At 33.5% G+C, this 21,747-nt stretch overlaps 3 protein-coding genes across 3 annotated transcripts; 1 reads left to right on the top strand and 2 right to left on the bottom strand.

The window, feature by feature from the left end:
- Positions 1-2,500: 2,500 nt before the first annotated feature.
- On the bottom strand, positions 2,501-4,028 carry LOC107907735 (peroxidase N1). Its single transcript, XM_041089099.1, has 3 exons — positions 3,512-4,028; positions 3,258-3,420; positions 2,501-3,167 (listed from the first exon to the last, which is right to left on the bottom strand). Exons 1-3 carry the CDS (start codon positions 3,914-3,916, stop codon positions 2,752-2,754), a joined length of 984 nt encoding a protein of 327 aa, XP_040945033.1. The 5' UTR covers positions 3,917-4,028; the 3' UTR covers positions 2,501-2,751.
- A 6,426-nt stretch (positions 4,029-10,454) lies between these two features.
- LOC121202803 (peroxidase N1) lies at positions 10,455-16,901 on the top strand. Its single transcript, XM_016836291.2, has 3 exons — positions 10,455-10,917; positions 16,018-16,180; positions 16,276-16,901. The coding sequence occupies exons 1-3, from the start codon at positions 10,516-10,518 to the stop codon at positions 16,695-16,697; spliced, it is 987 nt and encodes a 328-aa protein (XP_016691780.1). The 5' UTR covers positions 10,455-10,515; the 3' UTR covers positions 16,698-16,901.
- A 1,947-nt stretch (positions 16,902-18,848) lies between these two features.
- LOC121214817 (chlorophyll a-b binding protein CP24 10A, chloroplastic) lies at positions 18,849-20,093 on the bottom strand. Its single transcript, XM_041089098.1, has 2 exons — positions 19,651-20,093; positions 18,849-19,561 (listed from the first exon to the last, which is right to left on the bottom strand). The coding sequence occupies exons 1-2, from the start codon at positions 19,878-19,880 to the stop codon at positions 19,012-19,014; spliced, it is 780 nt and encodes a 259-aa protein (XP_040945032.1). The 5' UTR covers positions 19,881-20,093; the 3' UTR covers positions 18,849-19,011.
- Between the last annotated feature and the right edge of the window lie 1,654 nt (positions 20,094-21,747).

The raw sequence follows: 21,747 nt of genomic DNA, 5'->3' as shown, positions 1-21,747 counted from the left end.
TTTCAAGATTTATACACGAGCCTTCAAAGCATCATCTTGGGGGCAGCAAAACGAGTTTTGCTCTATGGGGCTGAAACAATTGATTTTGGGTTATGGTATGAAAAAGTTCCAGATTTCAAGCTAGGTGGGTTCAGAACAGTGATTTGACTAGCTGTTTGGAAAATAGAAGAAACACTTCAGGTTACATATTCAATCTTAGATCGACTACTATTTTCTGGAGTTTAAACAAGCTACAATAGCCTTGTCTTCATTATAAGCTGAGTATGCAGCAGCAACAACATCAACATGTCAAGGAATATGGCTGAGAAGAATTTAGTTGATCTTGGTCAATAACAAAATGAAGCAATTGATATTTATTACGACAACAAAGCGTAAATTATTATGTCCAAAAATCTAGCATATCATGGAAGAACATAGCATATTGACATTCAAGTTCACTTTATTCGTGAACTTGTAGCAAATGGGTGATCAAGTTGCAATATTGTAATACAAATGAGCAAGTAGTTGACATTTTGTAACGACCTGATTTTTAGTGGTGTCGAAAATGACGATTTTGGAACTCTATTTCCGTAAACTGAGTTTGTAAATATTAAATAGAGATATTTATAAAATTACCAAATAGGTGAATTGAAATTTGGGTAGTCAATTTAGCCAAAATTGTGATTAATTATGGTTTAGGGACTAAATTGTAAATTCCAATCACTATAGATTTTTAATTAGAAAATTGCTTGGGGACTTAAATTGCAATTAACCAAAGATTCAAAACAACAATTAAACCATGTTTAAATATAAAGTCATGGACGGTAGTGTTAATAATTGATTAACTAAGTAAATTTGATTTAATTAACATAAAACACAATTTATTTTTTAATTACAACTTAACCTACGTATAAAAGAAAAAATTTGGTGGAAACAAAGCTAACTTCATCTCTTCCAACAGGCCACAAGAACAAAAGAAAGGGCTTTACGCCATTTTTGGGTTTTTTTTTTTACTCTTTTGGTCCTTTATTCAAGTAAGTCCCTAGCCATTTTTATAGATTTTTTTATCTTGAAAATTTGATTAAGACAACCCAATGATTAATTTGAGCAATTATTAAAGTTTTGATGAGATGCCGTTGTTGAAAATTGAAAGTTTTAAATTGATAGAAATTAAGCTTAGTTTTAAAAAGGACTAAATTGTAAAGCCTGGTTTTATGTGGACACTATGACGCAAAATATCATGATTGCATTCCCTTCTAAGTGTATTCATCAAAGATATAAGGAGTTTCCAACAACGATATGGAACTATTAATCAGCCTGCATGTCGAGTCCGGTGTTCCAATTTGCGAATCCATTAAAGGGCTCGCCTAGGAGCCTCAAATATCGACCCCCATATTCTTTTTCAATGTTGTCAAGCTCAACATACAACTCCACTCTTCCAATACCATTAGACTCATGAAGTGCAATATTTATTTCTAGATCATCATCATCTGCTACATGATTAATTGCAAAATATCTCACTAGATTGTCACAAGTAATAAATTTATACCTCAACAAGCCTATCGAAGCTCCAATTTTTTGACCAATTTTGCATCTCATATCCACTAACTTGATGTCCTTTCTAAACATTATGTTAATCGGGCTTTCACGCTCAAATATTACATCAATATTCATATCTCGAATTCGATCATTTTAGTTCACCACATCATAAAAAATGTTGCTCAATTTGTAGATTATAGAAGGTAGATAAATATTGCAAATTATTTAAAAGATAATACCAAGAAGAAGATAACAATGCTCAAGGAAAGAAGCTCAAAAAACTTACTTCTCCCCTTGAACTGCTATGACGGTGTTTATATATAATCTTCAGCCTCCACACCTTTGTCATTATTATTTCAATTAACTTTTTACTAAACTGCAAGCCTTGTTCCATCATCAAGTTTGCATCAACTCATCCAGAAACTTGTTGTATTGTCTCAATCTTCCATCTACTCAACCAAAAGCGTTCAGTACCTTATTCTATCATTAGGCTTCCATCAACTCATCTAGAGACTTGTTTTATCATCTCAGTCTTCCATCTGCTCAATCAGAAGCCTCTAGTTCCATCATGCTAGGCTCCCATCATCCCAACTATGCATGCATGTACAACAAAACTATATTACATGTAAGCCCTAACATTTGATAGTTTGCCATAGTCTAACCCTAACATTGATTGGTTGCCTTACCCTAATATATATGAATACTAAAGTCGGCCCCTCAGGGTGCTGACTTCAACTATATCCCTAAATAATTTCTATACCCAACTAATTTGCAAAATAGATTTTGAAACTAGTATATATGGTTAATAAAGCCTTGTTTTCTTCAGCAATGCTTATGTTAGAAATTGTGTTATTTTCTCGTAATAATCAACGTATGTAGAAATATGTTATCACGACTCTATCAATAATGAAGGGGGAAATGATTATTAAGCACTTATTGTGAAATAAGTCAAACCGCAAATGGATAACTAATGGAGCAACTATTATAACTAAAAGCTAAAATCTTAAAGTGTAAGTAAGATATTACAAAAAATTCAAATATTAAATCCATTGAAAAATATAATGATACAATTAACAAGAATACTAACATTGCATAAATACGTAGGGAAAAAATCATGTGTACTATTTTTTTTTAAAATTGCTTAAAACGTTTTTTAGCTTTTTTCATCAGCTTACGCTAATTGAGAAAATATCCATCACCCCCCCTGATTAACTGCATAAAACTGCAGTTAAATTAGTTAATGGCAGAGCAAATTCTTCGAATTTCGCCATTAGTGCCCGTCTTCACACCAATGTTGCTCATCTTCACCATGGACCTTGCAAATTCCACGTTAAAGTTCAAAGGCCGCGAGCCTTTCTCACCCAAGAAGCGCTGCACAAAAGTCCTGGTGGAGGGATCAGTCCACAATTTTTGATCGGACTCTAGTATTCCCCGACCATTCCTCAAGTTGGCGAAGAAGGAGGTGTCGAACCTATTTGCACTACCGGTGTCCAAATCAATGCGCCTTGAACCGTCACCGTTTTGTGGGCAAAGTGCTTGCAGTTGAGGCACGAATGCTGGGCTGATTGTGGGGTCTGGACCACCGTTGGTGAAGTTGTATAATCTGTAGCTAAAAAGCTGGCAAGCTGAAGTCCCTATGGTGTGTCCTCCTGCAACAACAAGGAACAAATGTTAAGTCAACCAGACTCGATGTAAATCAGATAGAAACTTTAGAACGTTATAGAAGTAAAATTACTTACCAACGAGAGCAACAAGGTCTTGAGTGTTGAGACCAAAGGCGGCGAACTTTTGCTTTTGAGAATCAATGGACTCTCTAAATCCAGGCAAAATGGTGGTATCCGATGCCAATGAAACCCTCCCATCTCTGCGTCCAGTAGGGACCGCCCAGTTTATTCCTCTCGTCTGCATTTCATATATGCAAGAAAAACATAATCAACCATTCATTGACAGAGCTTTTAGTAGTATATGATTAAGAAAACGTAGTAATGTTTACCAGAAAGACGGAGTCACGAGCTGCAAGAGTTAGAATATCAGCGCATGAGACGACACCAGGACATGCAGCTTCGAGCTGAGTTTTTGCATCGTCAATAACTTCATAACCTCTCAACAATCGGTTTGGAGGGCCGGTTTTCTCCGTATTAGGGCCATCAATGAGGATGGAGGCGTCACATCCCTGAACAAAGCAGTCATGGAAGTGCATCCTCAGCAAGCCAGGTGCAATGTTAGGATTAGAACGGAAATGGGACTGAACTGCTGACCTAACAATGGATTCAGCTCGAGGGCATGTTCTCGCATAGAACCCAACTCGAGTTCCCTGAGCTTGCACCAATGCAGCAGCCATGGCAAGCATGACAGTCATTGCAAGGAAGAAACGTGGGTTGGTGTAAGCACCCTTCATTATCGTAGTTAGTAGACTGGGATTATAATCAAGGATAAATAGCAAAGAGAAAGATATGTTGAGTGTGTACAGTGGATGTAATTGATTGTGAGTTTGTGGGATGGGAGAGCAGAGCAGAGGTGGGGGTTTATTTATAGGCCAAAAATTTAGTCAACATAGAGAAAAAGTAAAGAAAGCCGGCTATAAGGAACCGCCATTGAAAAGGGGAAAATGGGCTAATTCGAAATAACAATAATGGAGCAATGATGAGTTGGTAGACAATTAGCATGTAGCTGCTTGCCTGCTTCAGGTTAAGCATAGTGGAAACGAAAAGCAAATTGCCTAGTATTTTTTTCAAACATCATCTATTTATTTACACTGATATAAAATTATTATTTTTATTTTATGTATATTAAAAAATGTATATATAATTAGATATGTACGACTCAATTGAACTTGCCAACTGGCAAATTTGAAGGTGACAGCTAACTGCAGGCTTGCAATGTATTAAGATTTTAGACAGAACTTAGTCAAATCTCCAAAGAGTCTCTCATTTTCATTCTTTTTTGTTATAATCATGATCTTGTATCATACATGTTGAGACTCGTCGTAAGGTTTTTCACTTGATTAGGACTCGTTAGTTTTATATAATTCTTAAATCCAACTAATAAAACAAGACATTATCTTACCAACTAATTTTTATATATTTTCAAGAAATCTTATCAAATAATTAACAACTCATCTACTCCAAGCAAACTATAACTCTATTAATTTAAAGGGAAATATATTGGGATGCCTTAATTTTTTTTTCTTTTACCCTAAATTTGTTTGTTGCGTTGATCAGCATAAATTCTACATCTCATCAGATGTTTTTAAAATTAAATCTAAATGACTTTATGAATAATATAAAAATTTTATACATTATCACTATATCAAATAACATCAAATATTAATTATATATATTCATGTAGATCTCATCTATTTATTGTATGATTCAATAAAAAAAAATGAGGACCCTAAAAAGCCACTATATCTAAAAGTCTTGGTAATCTATGAAAAAGGAATGATTGTAATATTATTAAATTGCAAGTGTTTGTTCTAATGGGATAAATAAAGTAAGTAATTTTTGTAGTAAATAATGATTAAAACTGTTCGTGATTCTCTGTTTAATATATACAGTGTTTTCCGAATTTAGAACATAGTCAAATTTCGTTAACGCGTGCATTGGATTCCATGCAAATCTCTTTGTTGAAAGACATGAAAAAACCTGCTTTACTTTTCTACTCCTTAGCTTCATTTCCTTGTAGCATCAACAGATGTAAATACCACTTTATTCTTATAAAAATATAAATATAAATTCAAAGAATGATTTTAGGTAAAAATATTAAAGCTCATTTAAAAAATAGACCGGATCTCAATTAAAGTTTTTTAGTCTAGATTTGGTTTGATTCGAAGTTGCAAAAAAAAGAAAGAAAAAATATATGTTGTTTAGTTATTGTTTTTGCCCATGTTTTGTCACTGTTTTATTATTTTCTTACTATTTTATTATTATTTGAATATTATATAACTCTTGTTTTATTCTTTTAGTGCTTTTGATGTATTATTATTTTTTTATAAAAAAAATTAATATGAGTGGGCCAAAAAAAATTCACCGAATTATATATGCTGTCTTCGCTGTTAAAAATTAAATTATAGTATTGTATTTTAAAAGATTGAAGAAAGGTTATGAGTAATTTTTTATAATGTATAAAAAAATTAGAATGATTTTATTTTTTTAGCTATATTGTTTCAGTTTTAACAATCGTAATTTTGGTATGTTATGATAGAAGAGGATAAGGATAAGCTCGCCCTACTTATAGTCAAGAGGTTACCTTGTACAAATGAATCACTTCACCATACATTTCGATTAAATTTTGAGTTAATCGAATCGAGTTATTCGAATTATTCGAGTCAACTCGAATAAGAAATTTCGGATTTCGAGTTCGAGTCGAGTTGAATTTTTACAATTCGAATAACTCGAATAATAGATTAGTATAAATACCGTTTTGGTCCTTACCAATTTTGAAAATGAGCAAATTGGTCTCTCTTAATAAAAATTACAAAAATTAAAATAATTTTCAAAAATTAAAATATTTATAAAAATTTAAAAATTTGTATTTTTAAAAAAAATTATATTTTTTTAAAATCTAAAAAATATATAAAAAAGTTGAATTTTTAAAATTTTAAAATTTTAAAAATTTTATAAAATAATAATTTTGGAATCTAAATAAGTGATTAATGATTTAAGTTTATCATACTAAAATATCTTATTATATATTATGCTTTAAAAAAGTTTTCAAATATATATGGTTTCAAATTTATGAATTCTAACATGAAAATAGTTATATTGTAACAAGATTTTAATTTGATATTATTAATTTTTCTAATTTAACTCGAACAATTTCACTCAATTCGACCAAACGCTCACACTTAGTTCGAGTTATTCGAAAATCCAAAAAAGAAAAGACAAAACTACGTCGTTTTGATAAATGTTTACCTTATTTAAAGTTAAAAGTCAAAACTATCAAGTTAAAAGATAAAACTACGTTGTTTTGATAAATGTTTACTCGGTAGTCTTACTTACCTTCCCGAATCGCCCCACTTTCCCTTTCTCTTTACTCAAAATTAATCTAAAAGCTTGTACTTCGTCTATTAATTAAATAATCGGTTCATGTAAATGCAACATTAAGTATCAATAATAAGATTTATTAACTCGACTCGACTCGAAATTTTTTGACTCGATTCGGCTCAATTAAAAAAATTCAAATTGAATTCGGTTGCTAAAATAGAATTCGACTCGACTCGATCGAATACTCACTCCTAGTCTAAGCCACGCTGTTCATCAACACATGTTCCCTGTAAGCTTAGCATGTGTGTACTCACCCAATCATATCATTTTCATTTGATGACCTTTATATAGGAACGAATCTCCCTATCACATCTAAATATATGTTTGGAAGACCACCATGAATAAAGTACCTATTCTTACACCTCCAAATTTACCTTAGACAACTCTCGACACATTGCATGAATTTTCACCGATCCATTATTAAATTTTATATTAGATTTTATGCCTGCAGTTAATAATAAATTAATTAAAAGTGGTCACTAACTCGAGTTAAAATTTCTTGATAGCATTGTTAATATAGATTACATTAGCCTAACTTGTAAAAAAAATCATTTTTTTTCAATGAACCACTTTTTCTCAAGAAACTCACATTTTCAGGTCAAAAGGAAAACACTATATAGAAAAGCATACGTGTTATTTCTTTTGTAAACTTTTTTTTCATATAAAAAAGCTTTTTTTAAATTTTTTATAAAATAGTAAAGATTAATTACAAATATAATTATATTATTTGATAAAAGTAAAATATGATAATTTGAATATTTCATTTAAAAAAAAGATAATTTCTAAAAATAAAATTAATTTAACAATTTCAATATTATAAGTTATATGTATTTAATTAATATGATTGTCCAAGCCTAACTTAACTTAAAATATGGATCTTAGATTTTGATTAAAGTCATCCATATTAATAAATAATTAATCTAAGTCTGTTTTAGGTCTGATATATAAAAATAATTTATATTATTTTTAATTTAATATGTAATATTTTTATATGTTTTTCTTTATTAAAATTTTTATAATCAATAACTTAACATATTTTTTATTCTTACATTATAGTATTTTATGATATTATAGATTTAATTTTATGTGATATATATTACATAATATATAAAAATAAAACAACATATGACAATATTAAAAACGGGTTGGGAAAAGCTCGAGCTATGGATGTTAGAGTCCAAACCCGATCTATATTTGCAACATGCCTAGTTTTCTTGTCGAAGCTCATTTTGTGGGCCAAATATTTTTATCCAAACTTTTTCAAATATTGAACCAAACTCTTTGAGTTTGGACGAGTAAGCAACCCTTAAACAAGTCTATTATGGTAGGACTTATCAAATAGTTTAACCCGCCCCCAATATCTATAACCAGTGGTAGTGCTAGGGGCTGGTAGGGCCCCCTAAAATGATTTTTTTTTCATTTAGGCTTATTTATAATTTATAAAATTTTAAATTAATAATGATAAAATTGCAGTTTGGCCTTGTAAAATGATAAAATTTTGACTCAATCCTTTAAAAATTATAAAGATATAGGCTATTAAAATGGTTAAATTGATTTTTTACTATCGTAAGAATATAAAGTTTAATTCCGGCCCCTCCAAAAATAATTTTCTGGCTTCGACCTAGACTTGATCATGGACTAGACGGGGCCAAGTCGATGCAAAAATTTAGGTTTGTTTTTGGGTTCAAGCCCGACCCAGATAAAAATGTTAAACCCGACTCAGTCGTTTTAAATTTTTTTATATTATTTTTTATATAAAAAATTTAATTAATATAATATATCAAATATACAAAAAAAATATTAAAATAAATGTTTCCCAATAAATTGTAAATACATTAAAAAAGTCTTTATACTTAAATAATAGTTGTAAGTTAGCAAAGCAAATGCCTCTAAAATAATAATAAAATTAATAATAAAATAAGAGTTATACAATATCCAAATAATAACAAAATAGTAGTAACATAATAGCAAAACAGCAACAAAATAATATCAAATAATAGCAAGAAAAAAACTTTAGCCAGATTCAGGTGGGGTAGGACAAAAAAAATCTTACTCGAGACCCGACCAATTTAGAAAATGAGCATTATTTTTAGTCCAAACCTTCCCACTTTCCAGACGAACCTTTGGGCATGAGTGAATGGCCCGACTCATAATCAAGTCTACTTCATCTATATCTATAACGGGTGAATACGCCTCTATCTATAAGTTTAAGTCTCATTTATTTTAAATTTAAAATATTTTTCTATAAATTTTATATAAAGAATGAAAATCACCTCATAATAATATTTATTTATCTCAAACGATTTTAATTATTTTTTAATTAAATTAATATTTGATTCACGTAAATATATTTTAGGTTGAAATCCACCTTCATAGTTTCTTTGATAATAATTAAAAGGGAAAAAAAACACTTAATAGTATGAACATGTTGATTCCATGTAGTGCATGAAACGCGTTCGAGCGAGAGAAACCATTTCAAGATATAAAAAAATAGAAAATAGTCTAAGGAAAAAAGGAAAAAGGTAGCTTTGAGGCAGCCGAAAAGAGGAACGTCAACGTCAACGCCACCCTAATTAGTCAGTAAATCAGAAGGCCAAGACAAATTAAACTTCGTCATCATCATTCGGTCACGCGTTTTGCCGCTTGGATTTTATCATATCTCACCAACTCTACTTAATCCCACTCTAACATATAATTAGCTAAAAGCCGAAGACAACTAAAATTATATATAATTTATTTATATACAAAAAAAAAGTTGGACTATTTTAATTACATTATTGAACGCTATATCTTATAAAACAATTGTATACAAACAAGTGAATTACGTCTGAAGTGTTTCAATGGCATATTTGACAAAATAAAATGTTGATAATGATAATGTATCATAAAAAATAGAATATACAGATTTTATATGAAAATTCTTTTAGAAAAAAATTACGAGCAGAGAAAAATAAAATTTACTATGTTGAATTCGAATAATTAGAAGGAGTATGGAGTACGTCTATTTATAGGTTTAAAAAATCTTATTTTAATCAACATATAATAAAAATAATACAGTAATGTTAAAATACTTTATTCAAATCAATATCAAATAGAGAAAGTAAACTTCTATACGGATTCTTCTTGTACAGCCTGTACCGTACCACATTGACACGAATTCTCAACGAACAAGTTCTCCACCCATCTTGCGCCCTCGTGAATCCTCCATCTTACCACATATATTTTATTTTAATAAGAATTTGGGTCACAACTCTAACCATACTTTTAACTTAATAAGCTAAAATCATAAAAAGAAAAAAAAAGATAAAAAAGATGGAACCCTAATTGATAAAAGGTGCAAGAGAGTAGTTTGTCATTTCATCTCTCTTTCGAGTAGCTCATTTTGGTCCATTATGGCCCTATTCCTTTCTTGGACGAAGAAACTATTCATAAATCAACACCTAAGCACCATATAGTGGAATCCACTTTAAAGTTTTTAAATGATATCATTTAACCATTTAATTAATATAACTTTGGTCACTTACTCTTGCAAAGTATTGTGTTTATTAATTAACCATTTAAATGATTCCTTGCCTATCTGCGAAGCAGTCCAAGTCAGAGGGAAATAAATTAGATAAACACTACTCAAATAATCCCATTCGTGATCGACGACTTTGTCACTATGTAGGAAAAATAATGACATGGGACTCACATGCATGCAAGTTGATAATGCGAGAGAAAGTAAGCTTCTTTTGGCTTTACATTTGGCATGTACCCCAAAACCCAAAGTCTTAGCTGATCCATTTTGAATCTCTCTCTCGTATACACAGTAGCTGTAAAAGTATAGCTGACTTTCTTTTGCCTATATAAGTTTTCAATTGTCAATCCTGAATCAAAAGCCTCATCTCTCAAAACACTATTTTAATCAAGGTTTTTTATAAGCTCTTAGACAAGTATATCGTGTCTTACAACAATGGAGGTCAGTTGTTTCAGCCAAAATGTCCTTTTAGTTACCCTATTGCTTGCCATAGCTGTCAGCTTGGTGGAAAGCCAGGGCACCAGGGTTGGGTTCTACTCAACTTCATGTCCTCGAGTTGAGTCCATCGTGAGGTCGACGGTTCAATCCCATTTCGGGTCTGATCCCACTATTGCTCCTGGTTTGCTCCGTATGCATTTCCATGACTGCTTTGTCCATGGATGCGATGCTTCCATCCTTATTGATGGACCTGGCACTGAGAAAACCGCCCCGCCGAACCTCTTGTTGAGAGGTTACGAAGTCATTGATGATGCCAAGACTCAGCTTGAAGCTGCATGCCCTGGAGTTGTTTCGTGTGCTGATATTCTAGCCCTCGCTGCTCGTGATTCTGTAGTTCTGGTAACTATATGTTCCTTTGATCTTGTTAGAAATCAAACCCACTCCAAGCATAATCTAGAAGCATGAGACGTGGAGCAATTTTGTGCCATGCAAAGTGCTGAAATTTTAGCCATACAAAGTGCTCCATTATTGAGATGTTTTGTGGCTGGAAATTAAGTGGATTAATAGCCACATTTGTTGTCACTTTATCAGCCTATAAATAGAGGCTTGAACTTGTGTTGTAATGAAGAAAAATGAGAAGAAAAAAGAAATAAGAGAAGCAACGTGAGTGAGAGTGAGAAGGTTAGCAAACCTTGAGTGAGTTAAAATCTAGCAGCAGCTAAACTATCTAGTCATTGAGAAAATATTTGTAATCTTCGTATTGTAATATATTGAGTGTGTAATAAAAAGTAAATTTTCGGCCCATCACGTTTCCAACAAGTGGCATCAGAGCTACGGTTCGGAGCTTGGTTCGGAGTTCGGTTCGTGTCCGGTTCGTGTCCAGTTCGGAGTACCTTTGGTGTTCATCTAACAAGTCGATATGGGCGACGTAATTCAGCTACAAGTTCCACAATTGACGAAGACAAATTATGGAAATTGGAGCATTCGAATGAAGGCTTTGCTCGGTTCGCAAGATTGTTGGGAGATCGTTGAAAAAGGATACATCGAGCCCGGAGATGCCGCTACAGAAGCAGCTTTATCAAATGACGCTAAGAAGGCGTTACGAGAAGCACGAAAGAAGGATCAAAAGGCCTTGAATAGTATCTTTCAAGGTATGGATGAATCAACCTTCGAGAAAATATCAGATGTGAAGAACGCGAAGAATGCATGGGAGATTTTGCAAAAATCATTTCAAGGTGTAGAAAAAGCTAAAAAGGTACGCCTTCAGTCACTTAGAGCTGAATTTGAAATGTTAAAAATGAAGAGCTCCGAGAATATCGATGACTATGCCAATCGTGTAAAATCGGTGGTAAATGAAATGAAACGAAATGGAGAAACTCTTGACGAGGTAAGAGTGATGGAGAAAATTCTACGGTCACTCACACGCAAATTCGAGTACGTAGTCGTTGCCATCGAAGAATCAAAAGATTTGTCAAAGATGTCGCTCGAAGAACTTGTGGGTTCTCTGCAAGCCCATGAGCAAAAGATGAAGCTAAATGAAGATAGTGAAAATCTTGATCAAGCCTTGCATAGCAAGTTGTCCGTCGACGACGGAGAAACAAGTAATAACTTTAACCAAGGAAGAGGAAACCGCAGAGGATACCGTGGAGGCTACCGTGGTGGAAACAGAGGAGGAAGAGGATCACGAGGACGTGGAAATCAATCATATGGGAGATATCAAGAAAATAAATATTATCAAACATCCAACCGTGGACGTGGATCTAGAGGTCGTGGCCGAGGCACATTTCAAGAAAATAAATCTCAGGTACAATGCTACAACTGTAACAAGTATGGACATTTCAGTTACGAGTGCAGATCAACACACAAAGTGGATGAAAGAAACCATGTAGCAGTCGCAGCAGAAGGCAACGAAAAAGTGGAATCAAGTGTCTTTCTCACTTACGGAGAAAATGAAGATCGCAAGAGAAGTGTGTGGTATCTCGACAACTGTGCAAGCAACCACATGTGTGGAAGAAAGGAGCTGTTCACAGAATTAGATGAAACAGTTCATGGACAAATAATTTTTGGAGACAACTCACATGCAGAAATCAAAGGAAAGGGCAAGGTTGTTATAACACAAAGGAATGGAGAGAAGAAGTACATCTCAGACGTTTACTACGTACCAGCTTTGAAGAGCAACCTGATCAGTCTTGGTCAACTCCTAGAAAAAGGATATGAAGTTCATATGAAAGACCGCTCACTCGCCATCAGGAACAAAAGTGGAGAATTAGTTGTTCGAGTTGATATGACGCGAAATCGTCTTTTCACCCTCGACATCGAGTCTGGAAAAGTAAAATGCATGAAGACGGATCTGAAGAATGAATCATGGTTGTGGCACTTAAGGTACGGACATCTCGGATTTTCTGGCTTGAAGCTGTTGTCGAAGACAAATATGGTGAATGGATTACCAAGTATTAATCATCCAGATCAACTGTGTGAAGCCTGTGTCAAAGGAAAGCAGCAGGCAGAAATTTGAAGTAGGAAAATCTCGAAGAGCTAGAAGACCATTGGAAATTGTACACACCGACATATCTGGTCCGTACGACATTGAATCACTCGGTGGAAACAGGTACTACCTAACTTTTATTGATGATTATAGCAGAAAATGTTGGGTTTATTTTCTCAAAGCAAAATCGGAAGCCCTAGAAAAATTCAAGGAGTTCAAAGCAATGGTGGAAAAACAGAGTGGTCGATATTTGAAGATACTCAGATCCGATAGAGGAGGCGAGTATACTGCAAAGCTTTATGAAAGTTTCTGCAAGGATCATGGAATCATTCATCAGTTAACAGCCAGACGCACTCCACAACAAAACGGAGTTGCAGAAAGGAAGAATCGGACAATTCTGGATATGGCAAGAAGCATGATAAAAGGTAAACACCTTCCGAGAACTTTCTGGGCTGAAGCCGTTGAATGCGCAGTTTATCTGTTGAATCAATGTCCAACAAAAAGTGTAAGACACAAGACACCAGAAGAAGCATGGAGCGATCACAAACCAAGAGTTGGGCACCTCAAAATTTTTGGATGCATTGCATATGCACACGTTCCTGAGCAACAGAGGAAAAAGCTTGACGATAGAGGAGAGAAGTGTATCTTTATAGGCTATGACAAAAGAAGTAAGGCCTACAGACTTTATAATCCTCTTACTAAGAAATTGATTATCTCAAGAGATGTCGAGTTCGATGAAGCGGATTACTGGAGATGGAGTGAAGAAGAAAAGAAAGTGGAAGGATTATTTTCAACGAAGACGACAATGATGTCATCAACCAAGAAGAACAAGGCGATGATCAAAGTCCTGGTACAACAGCCCCTTCGTCACCAACCAGCAGCAGCGGAAGCAGCAGCTCAGATGAAGCACCTACAAGAACACGGAGTCTCAACGACATCTACAATTCTACGGAACCTGTAGAGACGCAGTTCGATTATTCACTATTCTGTCTAATGATAGAATGTGATCCAGTGACATACGAAGAAGCAATTGAAGACAATAAATGGAAGAAGGCCATGGACGAGGAGATTGCTGCAATAAGAAGGAATGACACGTGGGAGCTAACAAGTCTGCCAGAAGGACATAGCCCGATTGGTGTCAAGTGGGTGTACAAGACGAAGACCAACAAAGAAGGAAAAGTAGAGAAATACAAGGCAAGACTAGTCGCCAAAGGCTACAAGCAAAGACAAGGAGTGGACTATGATGAAATATTTGCTCCAGTCGCAAGAATAGACACAATTAGGCTTCTCATAGCGGTCGCAGCACAATACAAATGGAAAATCTATCAGATGGACGTCAAGTCTACATTCCTGAATGGCTACTTGGAGGAGGAAGTCTACATAGAACAACCACCTGGATATAGCATACAAGGAAAGGAGGACAAAGTCTACCGATTGAAGAAAGCTTTGTATGGATTGAAGCAAGCCCCAAGAGCATGGAACACAAGGATCGACGAGTACTTCCGAAGAAATGGATTCATCAAAAGCCCGCACGAGCACACCCTGTACACAAAGAAGAATGGATATGGAGATATCATGATCGTATGCCTATATGTGGATGACATGATCTTCACCGGAAACAATCCAGGTATGTCTGATGATTTCAAGAAAGCTATGACTAAAGAATTTGAAATGACAGATATCGGTGAGATGTCATACTTTCTTGGAGTCGAGGTGAAACAAATGCAAGATGGAATTTTTGTCTCTCAAAAGAAGTATGCGGAGCAGATTTTGAACAAGTTCAAAATGAAGGATTGCAAGCCAGTAGTCACGCCAGCTGATCCAGGGATGAAGCTAAGTGTTGATTCGACAAGGGAGTCGATAAATCCGACGTTGTTTAAAAGTCTCGTTGGAAGTTTAAGGTATTTGACAATCACACGACCAGATATTACATATGCAGTAGGATTGGTGAGCAGATTCATGGAGAAGCCGAAGCAAGACCACTTAATTGCCGCAAAAAAGAATTTTGAGATATATCAAAGGTACGATGAACCATGGTTTATTCTATACCCACTCACAAGATTCAAAATTAGTTGGCTACTCAGATAGCGATTATGGGGGAGACTTGGATGATCGGAAAAACACTTCCGGATATGCATTCCACATCAGTTCCGCAGTTTTTTCATGGTCGTCAAAGAAGCAACAAACAATTGCTCTCTCAACATGTGAAGCAGAGTATATGGCCGCAGCAACTTGTACATGCCAAGCAATGTGGTTGAAGAATATTTTGGGAGAAATAGGTGTTTCAAATGAAGGTCCAATTACCATCTACGTTGACAACAAATCCGCTATATCACTTGCCAAGAATCCGGTGTCGCACAGCCGAAGCAAGCACATCGATACGAAGTATCATTTTATCCGAGAGCAAGTGAAAAAAAAAACGTGGAGTTGGTCCATTGCAGGACAGAAGATCAACTGGCAGATATTTTCACAAAGCCGTTGAAAGTGGAGACATTCAACAAATTCAAAGAAAAGCTCGGTATGAAAGTTGGGTTTGAGGGGGAGTGTTAGAAATCAAACCCACTCCAAGCATAATCTAGAAGCATGAGACGTGGAGCAATTTTGTGCCATGCAAAGTGCTGAAATTTTAGCCATACAAAGTGCTCCATTATTGAGATGTTTTGTGGCTGGAAATTAAGTGGATTAATAGCCACATTTGTTGTCACTTTATCAGCCTATAAATAGAGGCTTGAACTTGTGTTGTAATGAAGAAAAATGAGAAGAAAAAAGAAATAAGAGAAGCAACGTGAGTGAGAGTGAGAAGGTTAGCAAACCTTGAGTGAGTTAAAATCTAGCAGCAGCTAAACTATCTAGTCATTGAGAAAATATTTGTAATCTTCGTATTGTAATATATTGAGTGTGTAATAAAAAGTAAATTTTCGGCCCATCACGTTTCCAACAGATCTTCGTTCCGGATGAAAGAATTAATAAGGATTATACGTAGTTTAATTATTGGTTAATAATGTATGATGCAGACCCGTGGAGCCAGCTGGGCAGTGCCGACAGGCCGCCGAGATGGAACGGTTTCACAGGCATCTGATGCGGCCAATTTGCCAGGCTTCCGTGACTCAGTCGATGTGCAGAAGCAAAAATTTGCAGCAAAGGGTCTCAATACTCAAGATCTTGTCACCCTTGTTGGTAAGCATTTAGATTTCTATTTCATTCGAATTTAACCCTTAATTAAAAATTTCACACTGTAACTGATGAAATTCAATGCACTTTATGTACTCCAGGAGGCCACACGATCGGTACTACAGCCTGCCAATTCTTCAGATACAGGCTTTACAACTTCACCACGACCGGAAACGGAGCCGACCCTTCTATCACCGCCGCATTCGTTTCCCAGCTTCAAGCGCTGTGTCCGCAGAACGGTGATGGGTCAAGGAGGATTGGATTGGACACAGGCAGCGTTAACAGATTTGATAACTCTTTCTTTGCCAACTTGAGAGATGGGAAGGGAATACTGGAATCTGATCAAAGGTTATGGACTGATGCTTCCACCAAGACCTTTGTCCAACGATTCTTGGGCATTAGAGGCTTACTTGGATTGACCTTTAACATTGAATTTGGAAGGTCCATGGTGAAGATGAGTAACATTGAAGTGAAGACAGGCACTGTGGGTGAAATTCGCAAAGTTTGTTCTAAAGTTAATTAAACCGAACATAATTTGATGTTTTTATCAGCGTAAGCTGATAAAAAGTAAAAGCTCTTCATTCAAAATAATACAATCAGATATGTGTTTATGGATAGCTACGCAAGTGACTGATCGAAGGGAAGCACTTGATTTATACAATCAGATATGTGTGTGTCTATATCAATTTATTAAGTGACATTGCTTAAAAGCAGCCTAATTTGTTTATAGCTGGAATTGCTGACCTTTTGTTTTGAAAAGCTATGGATTTTGTCTATGTTAATTAATTCGATGGGTATCCATAAAACATGCAACGCATGTAATTGTCGAGAAAATTCTCAACATGGCTCCCTGCCTGGTTGCTATCTTCTCCATATTTCTACTCCACCGTAAAGAAACTAATTCTATAAGCACTTTTAACCAATGCAAAATATTTCAGGTTATTTTATTAATCATTAATAATTTCTTGATAAAGCAAAAAAATTTTCTATAAAAAAATACATTATTCTCTTAAAAAAAGACTTTAAGTTCAAATTTTAAAGATAAAAAATGTAATATGAATTTCTAAAAATTTAATTATCCTACATATAAAAAACGAATATGAAAAATATCTCAGGTTAACTAAAATAAAAATTTATGCCGTGAATGTAAGTATGATCGACGATGAAAGACTCACTAACTTCAACAAAAATCTGCTACCCCTTCATTGATTTAATGATTTTTAGCACATAAGTTGTTGTTGATGCCTAGATGCGATAGGTGGGGGTTCTTTATAGTGTAGGAATTCATACTTTAAGTAGATTTTCAATGCTTAAGTTCATATTTTAACAAGGCAATGTGAGATTGTGAAAGTAAGGTTGAAAACAATAATGACGTAAATTAATATAAGTGAAAGATTATATCTGAAATGGGGTTGAGAATTAATATTTTTTTAGGCTGAGTAAAAAAATTGAGAAATTAAAAACCAATTTAAATTTAAAAATACTTAAATCGAATGGAATTCTATTGTTTATTTAATTTATAATTAATTTTAATTTTTTATAATGTAAAAAATATTTTATATTTTAAATAGTGAAAAAAAAACATAAAAGCTTTATATAAAAATTTATTTTTCAAAAAATACTTTAAAGTGAATCCTCCTAGTTTCATAGCATAATATATTTTTACAAATTGGATTGATATTTATAGTCATCTATATTTATATTAAGCCTTGTTGAATTAAAAAAAAATGGCTACAAGTGGAGTTGGTGGTCTCTCTTGGCCAACCAATTAACTAATTAGGCAAATTTGTCCAAAAAGAAAAATCATAACTAAAAATAATGGGGCAAAATGCATGTTGAAGATTGATTTGGATTAAATCAAGTAAACCAACTTCTCTATTTTGAAGAGATTGAGCTGGGTAACTTGGTAACATATTCTAAAGATTTAAAGACTTATTCTAGTCATATTGAAGATATTACTTATGCTGATTATCTTGTTATTTTGACAAGAATTTGATTGTAATTAATCTTTATCTTAACAAGCCTTAAAACCTCATACATTGAAAGGCTTGTGGAGAATTTTAGCACTTACTTTGTTATTTAGAATTTGTTTTTTAAAGTGTAATGTGTAAGTAATCAAGTGAGCCAATTGGTTGATATCCTAAAGTTTCCAGAGAGAAACTTAGAATATTTAGATATTAGGCACAAAAGTGAAGTTGCTAATCTAACGAGTGTTAGTACTTATAATAACTCGTTGTACAAGATATTAAGAAGACTAACACATATGTAAGAAAGCTTAAACAAATCTAGTGTTGATTTTTTTTCTGCTTTATTCTTCATTCGAGCTTGAAGCAGTTGGTCATTACCAAGTTTCCACTTGCAGTTATCAATTTTGGATCTAACAATCAGAAGAACCATTTTATAATTAGACGGATGGCATGTTGGCACACATTTTTATTTTTAAGTTTTTTTTTTTTTGCCAAAATTTTAAGATTTTTATGTTAAATCAATTGGAACTCATAAATTAGTAATTTCCATGAGAAACTAACAAATATGCTTCTTCTTTTTTGCCATGAATATTGTTACCAGATGGTTCCTGAATTGTTCTCTTCAATTTTTAGCAAATTCACCTTTCATTATGTCTGAGAAATTCCATGGAAATGATAGTATACTACATCAGTAGACAGAATCTGTATTTAATCAATGAACATTAGACATTTTACTTTAGAATTTTGAACTATTGAGGGAACTCATCAGCTCAACAAACATCATTTCCAGTTTTTTTTCTGGCTCAACTCTCCTTACGTCCAAGACATAACTCAGTTATCTACATCCAAACAGACCCTTAAAGTTTTCTTTTACAATCCAAGAGCACCAAGGGGTGTCTTTCCTTGGCCAGCCTCAAAGTAGAAAATCAACATGGCTAACATCGCAATTCTAGCATGCTTAATCTCAGCAAGCTTAAGTCTCTCAAGCTTGTCAATATCAGGGACGTAGACCCCATTCTGGATGGTTCCTGCTAGCCCCAATGGGTCAAAGAACTTGCCTCCTGGGTACCCTTGCTCACCTGTAGCGTTGGCGAAGTTCTCAGCGGTCTTAGACCATGGAGTTGCCCATTCCACTGATTGTGATTGGGGGTTGAAGAAATCAACCCACCGCTTGCTTTCAACCCAACCCATAAGGATGAGCTGAGTACCAAGGAGTGAGCCGAAAGAGAATGGAGCTATCGCACCTGGGTCAGCTCCTGCCTCGAACCATGGAATGCCACTCCAAGCTTGGCCGACGAAGATGCCGACGACAGCAGCCATGGCCCAACGTCCATGGATCAGCTCAGCTTCTCGGTACCATTTGAGGAATGCTGGGTCTTTTCCAAGACCTAGTGGGTCAAATCCGTAGTCTCCAGGGAGCCTGAAAAAGAAAACTTTATACTAAGAACTGCAAACCACAAAGACTAAAACAAGGGGAAGGGGAGATTTAAAGGGAAAAAGAACACATACGATCCATCGAGCCACTCTGGGTCAATGAAGTTGCCACCACCTTTAACAGCAGGGATCCAAGACTTTTTAGGTGCGGCGGCTGCCACAACGATCAACTTTCTAGTTCCAGCAGCAGGGGAGGGCGAGCCTTTGGCCCCAATGCTAGCACCCAAAAGGGCTTGGCTCCTCTTTCCCCCACAAAGAAATGAAGAGCCTAATCCATTTAGTACAGCCCCAGATGTAGCAGCCATTGTTGTTTGTTCTCTCTAAAATCTCTGAACCTTCTGGACACGCTTGTGGTGGAAAATGGTGGGAATCAAAGGATTTGTAGAAAGACAAGTAGGATGATGAAATCTAAAGAGGAAATCTAAGGGAGTAAGGAGGATAGATTTCGGACCAATGGGGAGTTAAGGTCAATCTACATCTCTATGTTGCTCCCAACCACGTGGAACTTGTATTGGCCTCTTCTTGTTTTTGATCCTTTGATTCCTGGATATGATTCACCTTGTGGGTCCTGTTTTCCTCCATATGATAATAACCTTCCCCCTACAATAATAGTAATTATAAAAATATATGTTTGTATGTATTTAATATATTGTAATTTATAATTATAATGACTATATTGTAATTTATATATTATATGTTATGAAATATGGTAATAAAGTAATGATAATTTTAAATTTATTAAAAATACATATAATTATTTTTTAATAGGGGACTTTCTTATCATTTATTAATAATTATTTTTACCAGCATATTTAATGCAGTCACAAAAATATCATCATTAAATAAAATTAAATAAAATTGTAAAAAAATTATAAATAAATATTAATAATTTTATTTAAATATAATTTAATATTCATTAATTATAATTATAATAATAATTCTCAAATTTAAGATTTAAGATCTAAGCTATCATGTTTGTACATTATTTTTTATCAAATTTATATAAAAATATAACACGTAAGAGTATCATAAATCAACTTGCCATTGGGTGTCGACTGTTTTCATAATTATTGAATATAAACATAATTTTTTTTTGAGCAAATAATTATTTTTTAATATGTGATATTCATTTTCTATATATTAAATATCGCATATATGGATCATTTTGATTTTTTTTCTTTTATTGGATGCTTCGAATTTATGAAGTCTTTGGTCATTGTCGTCATAAATAAAACTTGCAAGTCAGTTATTTTCAAAAAAAAAAATTGCATGTCAGTTTAATCCCTATTTCTCTAAAATATCTTTCTCAATGACTGGTTTTTTCATGGTAAAACCCCAAAATATAAAAATATAAAATGGGAAATTTCAAATTAATTCTGTGTTTAAAATATGCCGCAAGTTTTTACATTTTTTATAAATTAGGGATTTAGTTTTTATATTTTTACTTTTAAAATTTTAATTTTTATATTTTTTATATTTCAAAATTAAGGTGAAATTGTTAATTCTTCTAAAATTATTTAGTTAAGTCATTTGTTTAATTACATGAGTATCAAGTAAGTATTTTTCTTATTCTAAAATGTTACATCAATAAATTTAACAAAAAAATGACATTATTAACAGTTAAACCTAGATTTTGAGCTCTAAAAAGTAAAGTTTTCTTGAAATAAAAGTACAAAGACTAAATTTCAAATTTGTGAAAAGTACAAGGACCTATGGCATATTTTAACATAGAGTGTGTCTAATAAACTATTAAAATTTTCGCCAATAATTTTTTTTAATTGTGTTTGATAACCATATTAAATTTTTAAGAATATTACTTTTAATTGCGTTTGATAACTACTTATGACTTAATGTGGACAATATTAAGAATATTATTTTTGAAATAAATTAAATCCTCATTTTACTAAAAAATAAAATATTCATTTTTTGTCTTTTTAACTTTATCCAAAAGGATTCAAAATAAAATAAATAATATCATATTAATAAGATTAAAATAATGAAAAAAATGAATTTTCAAAAATCCAAGATTTACTATTATCAAACAAAATAATTATATTCATGCTTAATTTTTACTAAATATATATCGAACAGTTTTATAATATAAATTCATACACTACTTTTAGCAAGGGATAATATAATTTTTGGCCTCTTAACTTGGCAACTAGGTACACT

Source organism: Gossypium hirsutum, chromosome D02, assembly GCF_007990345.1.
Source record: "Gossypium hirsutum isolate 1008001.06 chromosome D02, Gossypium_hirsutum_v2.1, whole genome shotgun sequence".
NCBI lineage: Eukaryota > Viridiplantae > Streptophyta > Magnoliopsida > Malvales > Malvaceae > Gossypium > Gossypium hirsutum.
Note: the sequence above shows the minus strand (reverse complement) of the source record. Positions and strands in the feature narration are given on the sequence as shown.